General features: G+C 36.6%; 1 protein-coding gene and 1 long non-coding RNA gene across 2 annotated transcripts in view; one reads left to right on the top strand and one right to left on the bottom strand.

Moving 5' to 3' along the window:
- Positions 1 to 12,307, top strand: part of efna3a (ephrin-A3a) — an 82,169-nt gene extending 69,862 nt beyond the window's left edge. Inside the window, exon 5 of the mRNA XM_056740823.1 lies at positions 12,276 to 12,307. Within this exon, the coding sequence (XP_056596801.1) occupies positions 12,276 to 12,301 (26 nt within the window). The 3' untranslated portion in view covers positions 12,302 to 12,307. The remainder of the gene's footprint in view (positions 1 to 12,275) is intronic.
- Positions 1 to 19,706, bottom strand: part of LOC130415256 (uncharacterized) — a 37,814-nt gene that overhangs the window by 712 nt on the left and 17,396 nt on the right. The window lies entirely within an intron of this gene.

The following is a 19,706-nucleotide window of genomic DNA, read 5'->3' as shown; positions in this document are numbered from 1 at the left end:
TTTTCAGCATCATTAGTGCAGAGATAAACCATCTGTGTGTGTGTGTGTGTGTGTGAGTGCGTGCTCATGCGTGTGTGTGGTCCTCGGTCTATCTTCACCGTCTGGACTCGCCGCAGATACAGATGCAACCACAAAGCTTGCCAGATTTGATGATCTCTCCCTCTCCATGCTGATTTGTTTCTCTTCTTTTTCTCATTAACTCTAAATCTTTTTTATCGCCCTCCTGCTGTTGCGTCTTTCTCATTTTTTCTCTCTCGTTTCCTCGGAACGCTGCAGAAATGTCTTCGGCACAGCTTAATTCATCAATTTGCACTCAGATGTTTTCCTTTAGAAACAATGCGTTTTTTTTATTGCGCTGCAAGTGTAATGATGAGTGAAATGAGTCTACAGTTGCAACGATTATGTAGAATTAATCTTGTAAATTGTTTTTGGCTTTGAAGCAAAATGTCTACGACAGGGATTAGGATGCGAATTGTGTCAAAGAGACATTGTTGAGCTCTCGCCTTGTGAATAGCCGACAAATGTGTGTTATTGGCAGTCAGACGTGGTTGATGTAAAGAAAGCGACTCATGTGACTCTGTATAAAATCATATGGTTTGTATTAGGCTGCTGATGTGACTGGAATCTTTATTTCATGCAAGCATTTTTAATTCATTTATCAGGTTGAGACTGAGTGCATTTTAAACAGCAAATGTACTTGGAAATTCCAACAATAAATCCATCATATAGCACATCGGTGTATGTGTAACATAGATCTATATTGTACAGGACATGTTTAATGCTTTTGAGAGTTGAAATTCCACTCACATATTCCTGCGGAATAATCAATGGTGGGGATCTCTTATAGGGTCTATAATATTGAAAACAGATACTGCTCTCTAACTATTGAATTTTCTCAAAATAACAAAAAAATACTTTAAACTTAACATTTTATTACTTACATTTTTGTCTATGCAACAAAAACATTTTAGTAATTTTGACAGCGTTGCTTTATATTTTGATCATTTTAATAAATGGTTATATTGGCATTATATTTTATAGTGGTTGGTTCATATATTGTTTAAATTGGCAATATACACTACCCGTCAAAAGGTCACCACCTGGATTAAACTAAGCAAATAGAGCCTCCCATGGGATTGGAGGTCTAGGTTATGTGCCAAAAGAATGAGGTCAGCTGACTACCTGAAAATACTGAATGACCAGGTTATTCCATCAATGAGTCCTTTCTTCCCTTATGGCACGGGCATATTCCAAGATGATAATGCCCGGATTCATCAAGGTCAAATTGTGAAAGAGTGGTTCACGGAGCATGAGACATCATTTTCACACGTGGATTCACCACCACAGAGTACTGACCTTAACCCCATTGAGAATCTTTGGGGTGTTCCGGGGTCAGACTATCCCATCATCAAAACAAGATCTTGGCGAAAATTGTCTGCAACTCTGGACAAGAAAAAATGAACGTTCTGGACATTGCAGAAGCTTATCGAAATGATGTCACAGCGAATGCGTGCCGTAATGAGTGTGTGACTTTTTTGCGACAGGGAAGTGTATTTTATATATTTGCTTTATACTTTTAATCATATATTTTATATTGGCATTATATTTTAAACTGGTTGCTCTATAATTTTGATATTAGCCTATATTAGCATTATTTTATATAGTTGTGTTATACGTTTTAATAATATATTTTTGTATTGACATTCGTTTATAGTAGTTTTTTAAATAATAGGATACATATCTGTTGCTCAAATATGCTACACTACTGATTTAATTTTAATTCATGTGCTTACCTATAGGGGGCCCCAATTTATACTCAGTTTCTGACTCAAGAGTCCTATGCCAGCAGTGGTTATATAAACCACTGTCCAAATGCTTATTAACAATGCGTTACGTAATGGATTTAAGAGGACAACTCATCACATTTTGACTGCTTGTAATATATATTTTTGTTGCTGTTTTTTCAGATTGCAAATGGTGTGTGAGCCATCTCATTGACATGTGCAAGTCGAATATGACATGCATTTCATATTCATGTAAGATTGCTTGGGCATAATACCAAATATTGTAACAGCACTGACAATCTGGGGTTTCAAATATGATTTAATCCCAGAGGAAGCCAAATTTAGGATCATTCGGTTCATTATGGAGAACATTGTGATGTAAACAGAATTGAAGATTTTAGATTCAGCACTATTTCTAGGTCACTATTTATAAGCACAGTCGTGACATTGACCACGTTTACTATTTGGTGCAAAATAGCAGATTTTCTTTTTTTAACATTCTCCAACCATGCTGGAATAACATTGGTTATTTTGCTTAAAAATCCTTCACTTTATACTTAAAAATATGACTTTACATATTAAATAGATATATGCAAAATAGAAAATATCTGGTTTCAGGGATACATTATTTTAAACAGATATTGTATGCAAAGAGTTCACCATTGAATATCGTATAAGTTCTTGTAGGTATGGAGAGAATATATATTTATAGAGATGGAGAATGTTGCACACATACACAAATACATCCTGGAACTCTGTCATTGTACTCATCTATTCTTGTAATCTTCAGTATTTCACCTTCTCCCACAGCTCAGAGGTGAGATATGCAGATCCATGAATATTTCATGTAAAGACGAACCTTATTTTTCATTTATTATCGAGTTGACATACATCAGATGGCTCAAGGGAAGCGAGCTTTCAATCACGATTACGTGAACAGAGCAAAATTGAGATGGAGATTAAAATGTAGTTTTCTGTAGTGGATGGTGAAATATGCTTTAATATGCTACATTACAAAGTTAGTTGTAGGTAAACAAAAGATAACATGCCAGAGATAAGTGGTAAGATGAAAACATAAAGGCTTAACATAAGGTAAAACTGAAATGAGCTCACACGCTCATGACACGGAGTCATTTAGAGGCAGCAGGTTTGGGCCTGTGTTGAACAGACGGCTGGATCATAAAGAGACACATAATAAAACATTTGAACAGACTGATAGCATTGAGCCTTTCAGTATGAGATCATTTAACTGAAACTCTAATGTTTTGTGTTTCATTTAATCACTTCAGTTTGGCTTTATAAACAGTGGGGTCCAAATCAGTGGTGTAGTCCTAACAAAAAAAGTGGTGTACTATACTATACAACATTACCCAGGACCCCAAATGGCCAAAAAAGATATGTCAATGTTTTTTTTTTCTAGTAACATGTCATTTATTACAGTTAAATATGGCATTTATTAATATATATATATATATATGTGTATGGCCCCGACTACACTTCTGGTCTAAATACAGCCACAGAAAAAATAAGAGACCATTTAAAAATAATTTTCAGCTTTTCTGTAATTATTATTTATAGGTTAGGACAGATATTGATTGTATTTGCATGTATTGCTTTTAGGCAAAACAACACAATTATATACAATTGTATATAACAATATTTGTTGGGCCAAATGTACATGTAGTTAGGAAAAGTAAAAAAATACATTTATATATGATAACCTGGATTTTATCACGGTTTTCATGTGTCTTGTCATGCTGTCACTCTTTCACATTGCTGTTGGATGACTTAGTCACTCCTGAGGTTAGACACTGGACTGAAATGACCACAAGAAAATGAAGAATAGTTGTAGTTTTCAGCCGCTGTATCTATGATTGCATTTATGATCCTGGTAAATATTATCATTATTGTATATCGACTATCATCAGTTTTTGAGAAAAGTTTTAGGAGGACATTCATACATCTTATGAAAAGATTTGGAAGAGACCCATAGATCATCAGGTTTTGCATTAAGAGAGTACACTGTGAGGAATCTACTATTGTTCCAGAGTAAAAGGGGGATTTACAAAATCCGATAAACTCTAAAATTCAAGGAATAACACTTAAATGCTCATACTAGAATTTATCATAAAAACATTGAGAACTTTCTGTCTCCACTGTATCTGCCTACATGTGCCAACAATCCATATATTTTATTCAGACTTTTCATGCAAATAATGCAATACCTTCATGCTTGCTTGACAGGTTAAACTGGCAGCAGACCAAACCATCTATTTACCAAACAACCTGAGTAAAAACACAGATCTCACTACAGATCAATTTTCTCTAAACTATTTAGCTGCATGACAAACTCAGTCAATTCAAAACACAGAGTCCAAAACTCCTGCTGGCCACCTCGAGGTTCAGGCGCCTCTGGCACACAGACGAGTCGAAACACATCCCGCAATTACAGTTTTTGTTTTTGAAAAGCAGCTCAGCTGGAGATGGGGAAAGTGTGAGCGTGCATCTGAGCACAAGCAGCTCCTGGTTCCTCGAGGGGTTTTCAGCCAACGCTAATTTGGGGCCCCTGTGATGGTCCGGCAATGACAACCATGACATAAAGAAAAACTCAGTTCAGATTGTGAATCAGTCCGTCATGCACATGAGTTTATTCAATTTATCACTGATTTTGATTTACCATGGTAACCAAGTGGAATACCCTAGCAACCACCCTGCAGCAGCATTCCGCTGGAGGTACAAGCTGTAATGTCTTCTTCTGAAAACGTACATTTTTATAATTGCCTTGCTGTTCTTCTCATAAAAGCTTTAAATTGGACTTGGTAACTCGAAGTCAAAAATACACATGTGTAGGAAGGCTCAGACATGGCAGTGAGTCTGGTGCTATATGTTAATTATAGAGGTCGTGAGTTTTTTTGTGCTATACGTTTCCATTTGAGCAGAAATGATAGAGGAGCTCCGCTTCACTTTACTCTCATAAACGCCTCCGTGATCTCCACAAAGATTATATTTGTGAAGAATGAGACGTTAAAACATTATGTCTGGCCTTGCGCAACTTCTATTTGAAGCCAAATCTTCGTATAATAACATTTGTTGCGTAATCACATCAGATCATCCATCAAAGACACCACACCAAAGTTACTCATGTCAACTTTTAATGTGTGTCACTTCTCTCTTGATCTCTGACAGTTTGGATAATATCCATATTGTTTGCTTAGTATTTCAGAACTTCTTTTCCCTTCGTCTCATTTCATCTAGTCATTCTCTTTCATTTTGTCTCCATCCTTCAAACACTTTCACAATCCGTACTAATCTTCCTTCTCTCCTTCCTTTATTTGCTTTTTAATCCTTTCGTTCCTCCGATTTCCTGATGTTTGCCACGCATGAATGTCTCGTTCTTTCTAGTCGTCGTTTTTCTCCCTCCATCTTTTAGCCTATATTTAGGTCTAATCCTCTATTTTTGTTTCTGCATCTGCACGGCGCTCAACAGCTGGGAGTGAGTTTAAGATCCACACCCACACACACACACCCCCATGAACACACAAACACACACAGACTACTGTAAGATGATGTGTCTACATACTTCACACACACACAAAGAGTTCCAGGCAGTGTAATACTAATCCTCGAGGGCTGGAAAGGTTCAGCAGATTTTCTGGGGAACTACAATCGTGACGGAACCCCTGGAGCTTTTAGGCGAAGCGACGGTTTAATTGATGGCAATGAGACAGTCATTAGTTTGCGTCCTGGAGAGACGCCCTGCAGTGTGTGTACTGGACAACGACATCACAGCTTATTCCGCACAAGAAACAAACTCATTTATTCTGCTGTAGCGCACTCATTACTGCACCAAAATGAGGATGTCTGTAACTTTGAAGTGTTCGAGTGAAGAAGACAAATCGACTTCAAAAGAACAGTTTGTGTGAATAAAGGACAACTTTCAAAAGCTGGACAGTTGTGATGGGGTGTTTCTGTAGCATTAGTCTCGCGTAGCCAGACCTTATCGCCACTTTCTTTGGAAAGGCCCGCCCAAGATGCCAAATGACTGACAGGTCATGCAACCAATCACGTTTCGCTTTGTGCCGCGTCATGTTTAGAGCCGTGGAAATGTCCCCGCAGTAACAGACCGATGTACATTCACGAACGTGTCAGAAGTTGACAGACACAACAATGATTATTAAGTTTATGCCATGAACTTTGCATACTTTAAAGAATTTAGCATTTAGTTGATCGGGATGAATTCTTATGTGTTTCCAGAAAAGTGTGCCATATGCATCAGACGTTCAGCCAACGGATCGTGACGTCTGAGACTGAGACTACTGTAGCATTAACACCGCAAAGATTGTGAGTTTCATTCCCATGGAACACACATACAGATAAAATGTTTACATTGAATTCAATAGAATGAAAAATCATTATCTCACCTTCTTGTCGTTTCAAACCTGTGTGACTTATTGTTCTGCAGAACACAAGTCTGTTCAATAGAAGTTGAATGGGATACCAAAATTATTCAAAATAAAGAATGAAATACGAGAAGAGGGTAAATAAATACAGATTTTTGGGGGGGTGAACTGAACATGTGACTTGATGCCGTTCGCCCTTCCGGCTCAAAATTTCTATAGGCTTGGTGTGGCGGTCAAGGTTTAAGGTTTGCAAATGTATGGTTGTTGGTTTGACCCTCTAAGTAAGCCACGATGCCTTTGGGCATGTCCCACAACCCCTGTTTTCCCCGGAGAGACTGACCTGTCGAGTTTTAATGTGGCCATTCTGTGGCGATGTTGCGTGAAAAAGTAACTAAAACTAATTCCACCGCCCCTGTTGTGCGACGATAAATAAAGATTCCTTTCTGGAACATTAGCGCTGCTTTTGTACTCACCTGCTGTCACGGTTGACATCATATAAATATAGATATCATCATGTCATTATGTTCTTAGTTTGATTGCTTACCGTGGTATGTGTGTTTATTCCCCCTGTTCATTATAGAGCAACAATACAAATACAAAAAGCATCAAGTGAACCGTACAGTGCAGCAGAGAATACATCTGCGTTGTGTTACAGGAGATGAAACTGAAAGCCACTGCAGATGTTTTGTTTTGCTTATCTAAGTAACATCTAAAGGCCTCCGGCCGTCGTTCCAGACATGCACTTAACGGACGTCAAACGTCAATTTAGGTGAACGTGAAAATCCTCGATAATATGGTGAACATCCAGTACGAATCAAAGGTAAAATCGTGTGCTTAAGGGTAATCTAGTGGTTGTGGTAGAAGGAACGCTAGAATGTATCTGTGTGCTTTCAGGATTATTAACTATGCTATCCCAGGAAAACTGGCAAATGTACAACTCTAAAATATTGTCTTTGTGTCGTGTAAGGTCATACATGTGTCATACTAGGGTAAGTATAGATGCTCATGCTGTTAGGACACAAATGCTTCACCATAAACTCAATATAATCTTACTTTCAATAAATTACAGTCAAGGTCAGGAAAGGTGGAGGCGGGGCTTAACCCATTACCCTATATGAACTGTACTCTGACCACTAACAGTAAACATCTGCTGTTCAAAGACCCATGGTGAACTTTACAGCACAAACCCTGGTATTATCCACGTGTGCTGATACATAAAAGTAATCCACTTTAGAAATATGCATTATGTTTAAAAAAAATGCTAAGGGCTTCGTTTAATCCATAAACTCACATTTACGGATCAGACCAGACGGACACAAAATGGTTTTGATGCACAACAGAATTATGTTTTTTTAGACATATGGAATGTAGAGAATTACCCGCTATTTCAGGTCATTTTGCATTTATAAATTCAAAGAGAAATCATATTGCAGTGTTGAAATGTTAAGATTAATTATGAATCATTTTTACTGATATTTATATAAGAATATTGGGGCCTCCTGTTAGCGTAAAGTCATAGACATAAGGGTGACAAAAGCCAGAAATATATAAAGGAATGTGTATGAAAGAAAAGAAAACATGCGGGAAAACGTCAGTGATTTTTAAATTACCCCCTTCGGGCAACGTCAAATTAAAGTATTTAAAAACAGTCAAAAGTGAAGAAAATTATCTGTTATGAACTCTACAGATGGGAAACGAATATTCTATGGAGATTATTTTAAAAGCACATAAGAGAAAGTGTCAAGGTGCAAATAAATATTTGCATTGCCTGTATTTCTCACTTAAAGAGGGCGCTTACCCAAAATGCAATTCTGTCACTTAAGTGTCTCACACATTTTTCTAAACCTTTGCATAAAGGAAGATTTTTTATTTTTTGGGTGAACTATATATAGACAAAGACATTTAAGGAGATACAATGAAACATCATCACAGTTGATAGATTAAGAATAACAATTACTGTTTTATTTTATGGCTGCTCTTTTTAACAGGGTCACATGTGTTAGGAGTGTTAATGATAAGCAAGGTTCTATGTTAAAGTTCATTATGTGTAGTCATTTTTGTATTTTGGAATAGTTGAAAAAAATAAAAAAATGTTTTAAATTTAAACAAAAAATACAGCAAACCAACACAATAAAACTCAATAAAATATCTTAACATAATAAAAAATGTAATTTTAGAAAATATTAAAAACTGAGTTATCTGCTTTTGCAAATAAATGTTTTGTTCCATCATTCATGTAATATGTCTGAGGTTGCCCGGGTTTGCTTTGGATTGAGTAACTGTAGTATTTGCCATTTGGACAAATCCATAACTGACCTCATGTCCACCATCGCCTCTTCCCATGAAGGGTCTATTGAGGATAATATGTCTCTGGCTGCTTTATCTCTATCAGAAACTCTTACATTATAACAGTAGATGTATATTTATGGTTTTAGATGGTTGATTTTTCACAAAAAAGTCACAAAACATGTTGCAATGTTAAAAACGCATCTTTACATTAGATTTAAAAAGGACAATGAATGTTATTTGTGTCTCATGCTTTAGAAGAGGGATTGCACAAAAATGAATATTAGCACAAGAACTAGCGAGACTTTCTTAAACGGTACTTAAGCATCTTTTGTTTTAATACATTTAACTTTTATTAGGCTTTCTGATTTTTTTTTAACTTGAAAAAGAACTGAAGGACTTAAGTTCCAGCATCCATTTACAGAACTAACAATTCCACTCCAGAATCTCAGCGGACAGGAATTCCTCAGAGCTCATTTTTTTTCGTTTTCACATTCTGTCCTTCAAATTCAGGGTCATTACCGGGTGATTTCGAAGAGACCCACAGATGTCTCAACTTAACCTGCCTAATTCAACACAATATGTGATCACTTGAGTTTCTCAAACGCGGTGTGAATCTTTCGGTCTACCTGAGGTAGCGATTACTGATAATGACATTCGTCTTTGGCTGCCTTTTTTAAGCCCAAAAAGTACCAACTGTTAGGATAAATATATGGGCTTTAGAAATAAGAGATTAGTTTGGAACATTGTGATGTGCAGACCTGGTTTGGCCCTGTCTGCCCTCAGTGACTCCCCTTCCCCGGGTTATTAACCCTTCCTCTATTTCACAGTGTAATGAGCACCTGAAGCAGAACCATAATACAAACTGCTTATGAAACACTCACATTGTGAGAGAAATACGACGGCGTAAATGCGCGCTTCCACTCACATGCAGCTATTATGAAACACTAAGCGCTGAGAATCAGCAAAAGGGAACAGCATATTCATTTCCATGAAACTGTGCCGTAAATATGCACTAAAGTAGATATGAAAATGATAAAAAAAGAGGAATGCTGTTATAAAAGCAGGATTAGAAGAATTGCACTGAAATGTGAACAGTTAGTCTAACATTCAGTTTGAATATTTCAAAATGAACTCATAACACATTTTGCACTCTCACTAGTGTAGTTTGTTCACAAATAACCACAGAACATTTTCTCTACACTTCTATTCTATTGGTTTTAATAGCTTTTTAAAGTGCAAAATATGACTCTTCTCTGGTATAAAAGTGCACTTATGAGTACACTTCCATAATGTACATAAAGTGCTCTATTGTCACGCGTTAATTTGTACCTAATATACTAAAAAAACTGTTAGCCCAGTTGTGTACACTTCTTAAGTAAATCTTATTATACACATTTTTGCATATTTAGTAAAAAAATTGTGTGTGGAAAGCACTTAAAGAACATTTAAGTGTATTATAATGAACTTTTTTTAACTACGTTGCTACTTGACGAAATATACTTTTATGTGTCATTTATACATATATACAGTATATTTACATTTTGCTAAAAGACAGTTTGTTTGAAATTCTGCACATAAATAGTTTTATCTTGAGATATTTTATCTTTTTATCTTGTCTTACGTAAATCAAGTCCTAAATACATTTACTAATATTACTGTTAAATAAACTTAAAAGTGAATATGAACGTGTTTTCTTCACAGTATTTGAGGTCTGAAAAATACAAATGTATCTTTTTGTTATTTTCACCTGTTTCTCCAGTTTTTATTTTCTGCAAATAAATCCAAATAGAAACAATTGTCGTATTTTAAATTTGGGAGAAATATTGTTAGTAGTTCACAGAATTAAATAAAATTGATAATTTTACCTAAACACATACCTATAAATAGTCAATTCAGAAATTCAATTCATTTTGAAATGCATGGTCTCTTAATTTTATCCATGGTTATGTATATACATTATAGAGAGAGAGAGAGAGAGAGAGAGAGAGAGAATTATAAGGTTCTTGAGATAGTTTTTGCATTCAGTTTGTACATACAACCTTTTTCTTTTCACACAACTGTTACTTTTGTACAATAATACTTTGTCCGTCATTGTTTTAGGGAAAACTGCTAAGGGACCTATTCCTGTGCTAGCGCTCATGAAATGAACCGTTAGCATGTTGACCCCCTCTTAATAAATCTGAGGAATTTTTATCTGATTCTTGAGACAAATCAAAACCTAAAAAGCGAGGAAGGCATGTGTTGATCTTTCCTTCATTAACACAGCTCCATGTTCCTCAAGTCAACAAGTTTTCCTGTGTGACTCTTAAAGCGCTTTATAGCTCCATTAGCATCTGGTTTCTCTTGATCTGAATTACCTCAGAGTTGTGACCGTCTCCTGGACCAACTCAAAGCATTGAAAGTCAAGGCTAGCATCCAGCTCTTAAACCTTTTGCACGGCCCTCGCGAGATACATTGAGCAGTTAGCTCATCACACCAGATGTTAAACCCACACTGCATGAGGATTAGCATTCAGCCCAACCCCTGAATTAATGACTTTACGAGGACGGGTTAGACGCTGATTGTTTATATCCGGATTCTATGTAAAGTCTCAGGAGAAACATGAAGCGCAGGGAATAATAACCGTGTTTAATCATTTTGCAGTTCCGGTGATGTTGTGAATGCAAATGCACTTTGGGAACGACTTTGGTAAACGTTGATGATGTCAAGGGAGTCGTGTACTGTTCCAGAAGGGCTGCTGTAATCCAGATTTTTGTCCAATGTCAATCAACCGATCTTCAAGTTCTCCTGAAGACCTTGAGTTGCTCAGCCTCAGGTGTGTTTCATTAGGACTGGAGTTCAACTCTGTAGGACACCGATCCTTCAGGAGCACGATACGTCAAACAGTGCTTTTTTGTCTTAAGCTCATACAGTGCCGGACCAAGAAGGGGAGAAAGGTTCAACCATATTTCAACACCTCTGAAGCAACAGGGATCGTGATATTTTGTCAAGGACACGTGGTGTTTCTCAATGACCCGGGAGATGTTTGTTACCACACTGTGAACTGTGGCATTCTGGGATGCGGTGCATTACAGTCAGCCCCTTGAACATATCATATGCTAGAAATGAAAAAAGTTGTCTCGTATGAAAACAATTTCACATTTAAACCAGTTAAACAGACGCAAAAGTTTACTCAAAATGACTCTTCTGTTGCTATTTTCCAAACCCGTGTGAGTTAGCATTGGAGCTGTCAAGCAGCGTCAGTAAATCCGAATGCTATTGGTTGTCACACGTCGTAACCAATTATATTGTGCTATTTGTACTTTCCATAAGAATTGTAGAAAAAACTTTTGAGTATGATACACGGATAACACCCTGAATCTACTGAGTTATGCAAGTGTTAGAAAATCAGAGTTGGCATTAGCAGAAATAGTCTAGTGGTTTAGGCATGAAACAAATGTTTTGTTTGAGTGTTGCAAAGGAACTGAATATCCTCACACACAAACGCACATGTGAGAATAGAGAGAGACGTGGGGATGAGAGGGATTCTGTAGTCTTTTGTTCTTTTGGGCCAGTCACTGGGCCTCACACCACTTGAAGATGCTGAGAATCCTGTGGATGTATTGTTCTCTTTCAATAGCCTTTATTCTGTTTTATTCGTAAAGACCTCATTCATAGACAGAGAAATAAAAAATACTTAAATATACAGTAGTTACGCTATCTTACAATAAAATGAAACTAAAACGCATTAGTGAAAACAAAGTAGCAATCATACTGTAAATTAAATCTTGATCTTTCTCTTTTGTTCTTTCTCCCTCTACAGCTGTGTGTCCTTTGGTCAACCGATGATGTGACCCACCCACCACTTTCACTGAAAGAGCCAAACTCACATAACCCCGTACACTGTGACCACTAACCAATCATCTGATTTAATGTCTCTCACATGCACACACACACACATACGCACACACACACTGGGCAAAGTGTTGGCTTTTCTTTCTATTCTTTATATCTGTTAATATAGTGCGAAGTTCAGAGAACCAGACAGGAAATATACAGTAAAATGGCATGCTAGCATTTGACCCTTTCTAGTGTTTTGATGGTATAATGTTTAACATCTATATATTTTCTTGGCTGGACTGGGGTTATGATACATGACTTGCCTGCTTAAAAACTTAATGGCAAAGATCACCCAGAAATGAAAAGTCTGTTATCATTTACCCCCCCCCCCCTAGGTTGTTCCAAACCTGTGTACATTTCGTTGTTCTGATAAGCACAAAAGAAGATATTTGGAAGAATGTCGGTAACCAAACAGATCTCATCCCCTATAACTCCCCTATGTATTTATTTACTATGACTGTAAATGGGGGATGAGATGTATTGGTTAGTGACATTCTTCCAAATATCTTCCTTTGTGTTTAGCAGTAGAACAAAGACATTTATAAAGGATGGGTTAATAATAAAAACAGATTTTTTTGGTTTGGATGAACTATCCTTTTAATACTAAAATACTGCTTCCTCACTACTGAGAAATACTGTTAAACTGGCCCATAAAACCAATCGTTTTGTTATGTTGCAGCGTTACGGCCCAGCTCTATTTGTTTGCTTGTTTTGTGGTGTGCAAGTCTTTTGCTTTGCATAGCAACAGGAGCATTTATACGAAAATACCATAAACAGAGAACACAACATGACAGTTATTCGTCAAAACAAGAACGCATGACCTCATGGTCATATTTGAGCAATTAGTCATTTTGCATCCAGCTTTACTTCACCCTTTAATTTAGAAGTTCTGTTAAATCCACATGCAATTTGGCCCAAACTTTTACCATCAGAGATGACCGTCAAGTCAAAAGCCAAAGTCGAAGTCATTATAAAAGCATTTGGATTGTGAATTCTCTGATGAGTATTTTGGCACTGTCGGTCACCACATCAACCACCCGAATGACACTTGCACTGCATACAGATTATATTTATTTGTGTCAGTAACCAAGACACCAGAGCAAACATCTCTGTGTGGTGCAGGAGAGCCCTGGCAAGACATCCTGACCCCAGAGAGGCTGAATGAATAAGAGACAGTACGTGTGTGTGTGTGTAGAGTTTAGCTTCGCCACTTCCTCTAGGTTTGGCCCTGATGCTTGATTCTCTGAACCTGGTCACTCATGCATGCAGCACAACTCAAGAGTGTGTATATATGCTAAGACAAGGTTTCAGTCTGTGCACGGCAACAGATTTTAAAATGTTAAAATGTCAGTCTGCAGCATGATTTACTATTGTTCTTAAAATTCATCTGCTGCAGCAAACATTGCCAACATTCGCTTTCCACAAATAGAGCACAAAATACAGGAGCTGAAAGTGAATGAAGTCATTTTCTTTTCTGGTTCGACCAATGGTCAGTGGATGAAACTGCCAAACCCTCCAAAAACTTTTATCTTCTATTCATTTTATAATTTGTGTCTAAATAAAAAGCTTTTTTGTGATTTTGTTATAATTTAGCAATACACATTGAAAAAGCATAAAGGCACAGTTTCACAGACAAGGCTTAAGGCTAGTCCTAGAGTTAAATGATGTTTAAGCTTTAGTAACGGAAGACTGACATTGTTTCGTCTCAAGATTCACACCAATAACATCGTTTTTCATAAAGGCGGCTTAAATCACTGCAATAATGGGCAACATGGTTATATTTAATATAGGCCAAATATGACTAAAAATATGTTTATATATATTTATACAGCCAGTTTTTCTGATTTTAAAATGTACTATCTAGGTATTTGTTTAGGTAAAATTATAATTTTTGTTTAATTCTTTGAACTATTAATATTTCTCCTAATTTCAACTAAAAAACTGAAAACTGGAGAAACGGGTCAAAATTACAGAAAATACCTCAAATACAGCAAAGACAACAAGCTCATTTAATATTTTTTTCAATACAACAGTAATATTTGTACATAATATTGTATTCATGAAAAGTTGAAAAATGACATCTGTGTGTAATCAATCATTTAGGACACAGTAAAAAACGTGAATTTATATCAAACATTCAACATATTAAGTAAAAATGAACACATTGGATGAATTTAGTCAAGGTCATGACTTGTTAAGGCAAGTCAAAATCACAGTTTTTTGGATGAATTGGACAGGTTAGTTAAGGGAAAGCAGCCAACAAGCGGCCAGCATACATGCCAACTCCTTAAACACTGTTTAAAATCCATCCAGGTGGATACATCATTAAGTTGGTCGAGAGAATGCCGGGAGTGTGCAGAGCTATAATCTGAGGGAGGGGTGGACACTTTGAAGAAGCTAAAATATAAAATTGTTTTGATTTGTTTAACATTTTGTGGTCGCTGTGTAATTTCCATACTTTACTTTGTGTTTCACAGTCTTGATGGCTTTACTGTAAAAGATGATAGCTTTAAACATGATGAAACACTGTGATGTGCTACGTCTGAACACATGCTTTCACAAGTATAGTAATACTGATATTACGAAGGAATTGTCAAGATAGAACTTGCTTATTCAGCCTTTTTGTGCATGTGTGTGTTTATTAAGGATAGATTTAAACTGCAGTGTGTTATATACAGTATCTAAATGAATCCAAAGGTAAACGATTATAGTGGTCACAGAAAACAGTATCACTGCTCTACACTGTTTATCTTCAGGGTTTTTTTCAATGACGTCAACAGGAAATAGGTTTGGCTCTCTGTCCGTGACTTTAAGTTGTACCTCAGTCCTTCCAGCTTGCAATGCACACACTATAGTTATGGATCAACCTCCAAAATGTGGGAATATAGAGGGAACATTGTGTTTTTGTGTGTCTGAGAGCACTTTCTTTTTCCAAGGCTGGCATTTATTATAGTTAAAAAGTGCAGATGAACAAGACAAACAAAAGTAACGTTAGTACCTACTTGCCAGGAAAAACATATAAGCTACATTATGCTGCACAAGGCATAGTTTACCCAAAAAACACAATTCTGTCATAATTATTTCACTCTTGTGTTGTTCAAAACTTGTATTTTACTATGTTTCTGTGGAACACGAAAGAAGATATTTTGAGAAATGTCTTGTTTTGTGTCTATACAATGGGAGTCAGTGTAGTTTGGTTAGCATCTTTCCTCAAAATATCATCTTTTGTGTTGTGCAGAACAGAGTCACACAGCTTTGGAATCACATGAGAATGAATAAATAATGAAATAATTTTCATTTATGGTAATAAGTCCTTAAATATGTATTTTGTTCTATACGCGCCTATTTACAGCATATACAGAATACATTATTTGTGGCTGTTTTTGTGTTTTCAAATGGGTTGTGGAGCTATAAGAGAGATCCATATGCGATAGTAATTATGGAACGTTTAATGGTCTAAATACAGTCTAAAGTGTGTGATGGAAAAAGAAAAGGTGGTTTGATGTGTAGATGGGGTACAGATTGGAGGAAACTCCTGTGAGGCTTGAGGCCATAGTGTAAAGGGGAAAACTGGATGGAGGAGAAAAACAGTGTTTGGGAACCACACAACCCAACCACACACCGACAGACTGTAATTTGGAACTCCCCAGAATAGCCGGTAAACTAGAGGGGAGGAGACACGCTACCATATACACTCCTCATCAGCACGCAAGTCACACACACACACACACACATGCACATGCATCTTCTTTTCTATGAAAATCAAAGAAATGATCTTGATAGTAGAAGCGGGTCATAGACGGGTCACTATCTGATGTAAATGGCAATTTGTTGGGCACAGGACATTTAATGGATGTACGTCTCCCTCCCAATGTATAGACAATAGGACCTTAGTGGGCCCCTGACAATGGACCTGTTACTCAATTTTAAATAGAAAATGTGACTGCCACAACAATGGGTTTTGTACAAATGATGACTTTCAGTTGAAAAGCATGACACGATACTGAATCAGCATTTTATTAACACACGAGACTTCAGGAATGTGGTCAGGGTTATGGTTGGTTGATAGAAATGTTACTCTAGGAATTTTTTGGCCTCTATCTTTCTGTCTGGACTGAACACAGAACTAGGCAACACAATACACCATCTACGTCATTAGATCTTTTCACTCACATGAGATAACAATGAACATCTTTGTTGGCAGTACTGCGCCTGGATTGTCTTGTATGTCTTGATGTAGACGTGACTCGATTCCTGGAAATCCCAAGAACAGCAGAATGATTCTAAAGTTCTACCTGGAGTGTGGCTGTCAAGAGTATCAAGAACTGTTTAGACGTGGACGTGATCTCAAATGTCTGCAGGAATGCGACACCCACACACTATTCCGTGTCGCCTGTCACTCATCTTAGACACACCCTCTATAGAGCCTACAGTAAATCACAACACCAAGTATTGAGAGACATGAGATTTAAACATATATTTTTTTTAAAGAGTTCATTGGCAAAAACAGAAAACTTAAAAAAATTATTGTGCATTCCAAGTATTATCAATCAAACTTCAGTTGGGTTGTTTTGACTAAGTAATAATAAGTAAAAAAATAAAAATGTGATGCAAAAGTATCTTAAAGTTTCTAAAAACTAAAAATTATCTGTTTTTGCAAATACACTCTTAATTTAGACTTAATGTACAAATTTTAGCAAAGTTTTTGTTTTTGTTTTATGACTTTTACATGCTTCATTTTACTATTGCATCTTAATGTCAAGATCGATTATGCTTCATTCTGGAAGAATGAGCCTGATGGACTTTAACATATTAGTATTTTGTTAGACGTGACAATCTTTGCTCCCCACTTCACAAAAGTGCAATTCAATTTTGTTCAATACTGGCTCTCAGCCTTTTGTGTTAGTTTCAATGATTTATGATATTTGACCTGAGCTAAAATAGTCTTTGATGTGACATGTCACATTACTCCCTGCGTTTGAGCAGCACAATGAATGCACTGTAAAAAGAACCTTCTCAACAGCTCGGCTGTGAATTTATACTTTGCACCAGTCTGGCAATAATTTCTCACCTAAATTCACTCGCGTCGGACTGAAACTTGTTCCATCTGGTTGCGTTTCGGTTTCTAAGCTTTCTTAATCTTTCGCTGCTTTTCAGTGTCAGTGCTCATATCCAGAGTTCTAGATGAAGACGGAGATTAAAGGTAACATGGATGAAAGTGAAGCATATTGAAATTTTACAAATTCCTGGAGGAAAATCTCACAGACACGGTAACACACATTAAGGATGCTAAACTCCCACAGGATATTAATAGCTGTCAAACAGATTGTTTCTTTAAATCACATCTTAACACCCATGTGTTGTGTTTATATTTGGAACAAATCCACACAAAAAGGCTGCAAATGCGCTTTAATCCTCTTGGTCAAATTTCCAGGTATAAGAGCATTGAGTTTTCCAAGAGATCCGATCTTGATCTCCAATGTTCAGATTTGCAAAGACTGCAGTACGAATCATCCCCATGTGCCAGCCCCCCCAAAAAACCCTAGGCTTTTGCACAAATGGGGTCAATATCAAAACAGTCCGTATGTATTATGTTACTGCATTATGCGCACAAAAAGGCATTACCAGCTCCAGACGGAATTCAGGTTGAACCAACTAAGTTCTACTGACACGTTGAAATGTCGTAAGATTGCAGTCAGGACGCATTCGCTTGAGAAAGTCTCGATCTTATTCAGGCCAATATGTCTTTTTAAACAACAGTTTTTGTTTATGTACACTTTGAAGTGTACTCTCAGTACTATAATTTTATGTCTTGTAAGACTTTAAATATTTGTACGTTTTCTTAAGCTTAATACAGCCAATGAAAAAGTATTAGGCTACTCAAATGTAAAGAGTAAACACAACTATAAGCATCCTCAGAATATGTCATTCTAAAGGTTGAGGAAAAGTATTGGACGATATACTTATTTGAAAAGAAGTAAAGAAAAAGTCAAGAATGCTTTTGTGAAAGTTTATTTCTGAGAAGTATACTGTAGAAAGTAGATGGAAAGTATACTTTTTTTGTTTGTTTAAAAGATGTATGCTAATAGCACACTTAAATATATTTTTTAGGGGAATATCATCACCGAGGTTAAAAGGTACACTTTATTTAAGTAAGCTTCCATAATATATTTATACTGCTCTATTGTCACACATTAATGTTTTATGTAATATACAAAATATATCGTTTTTTAACTTCTGTTCATGGTGTCTCAGAATAGAATAGCACAGTACAGTACACTAAGATTAGTCTTTTTAAGATTATCTTTGAATGTACTACAAAAACAATAATTTTTTTACAAAGTTAGTACATTAAAACAGATCACTCTAAGTTAGTTTAAGTGCATTATGGTGCAAATTATTGTCTGGGCACCACCACAACCATTCTGGGATTGAAAATGAGAAAATGAAACTCTGCCTCACTACTGTCATCTGTTGTATGACAAAGTGTGAAAACAATCCCATTCCAACTATTTGTTCCTAATTTAATAAGTTTATGTGTTATACTGATGTATATAAATTATGTGGTAGACTTGCTTTATAAGGTTGATAGAGTGTCTCAAACAAACCCCGGACATCACTGAGGGAGGAACAGGAGAAAAGGGTAAAACATTATTTACATTCTCTAATCATGGCGATGGGCTAGATTACATCAACTCCTGTATTTCATTAGGAAAGAAATGTATAGATTACACAGATTTGCTCATCTTTGGTTTCACATACGTCTGAACCCTCAGGACTTCCTCTTTGAATATCTATAGTTCTGTTATTCAAGAGTACACCCCTTGTTCTTCTCCGATCCTCTTAAGATAATGATTTTTATTTAGATTTCACTTAGCAAGCAAAAAGGCCCAGCTAACAAATTATACACAAACACTGTTTACATTAATGCAAATTTGAATATAGGGTTTCGGGGCGAAATGAAGCTTTGTCGAAGTCCATGGGGAAAATGGCTTCGGTGTGGATAATAGTCGGGCCTGAAGAAAACAGGTCAAGCAGAAAGAGGGTCAGCTGTTTGGAATATGAACCGGTGGATAAAACAGCCCTTGGGCTGAGCTCCTAAACTGCTTCAGTCTGAACATAAATGAAGATTTCATACACATGCTAGGGTGACCACCGGTCCCGCTTCACATTGTATCGCACAGCATTTTCACTCCTTGTCCAGCACATATTGAGAAAATATATTCACGTATATTTTCACGAAACACGTTCTTCAACCTGAAATGCACATGAGACGCTTGTTTGTGCAAATGTTTGTTTAACTATTTAACAGCGCTGTGTCAAAAGCAGAAACCCGGTGTAAAAACGAGTTTTG

This window comes from Triplophysa dalaica, chromosome 25 (assembly GCF_015846415.1).
Source record: "Triplophysa dalaica isolate WHDGS20190420 chromosome 25, ASM1584641v1, whole genome shotgun sequence".
Lineage (NCBI taxonomy): Eukaryota > Metazoa > Chordata > Actinopteri > Cypriniformes > Nemacheilidae > Triplophysa > Triplophysa dalaica.
This window is presented reverse-complemented; position numbering and strand designations above follow the sequence as displayed.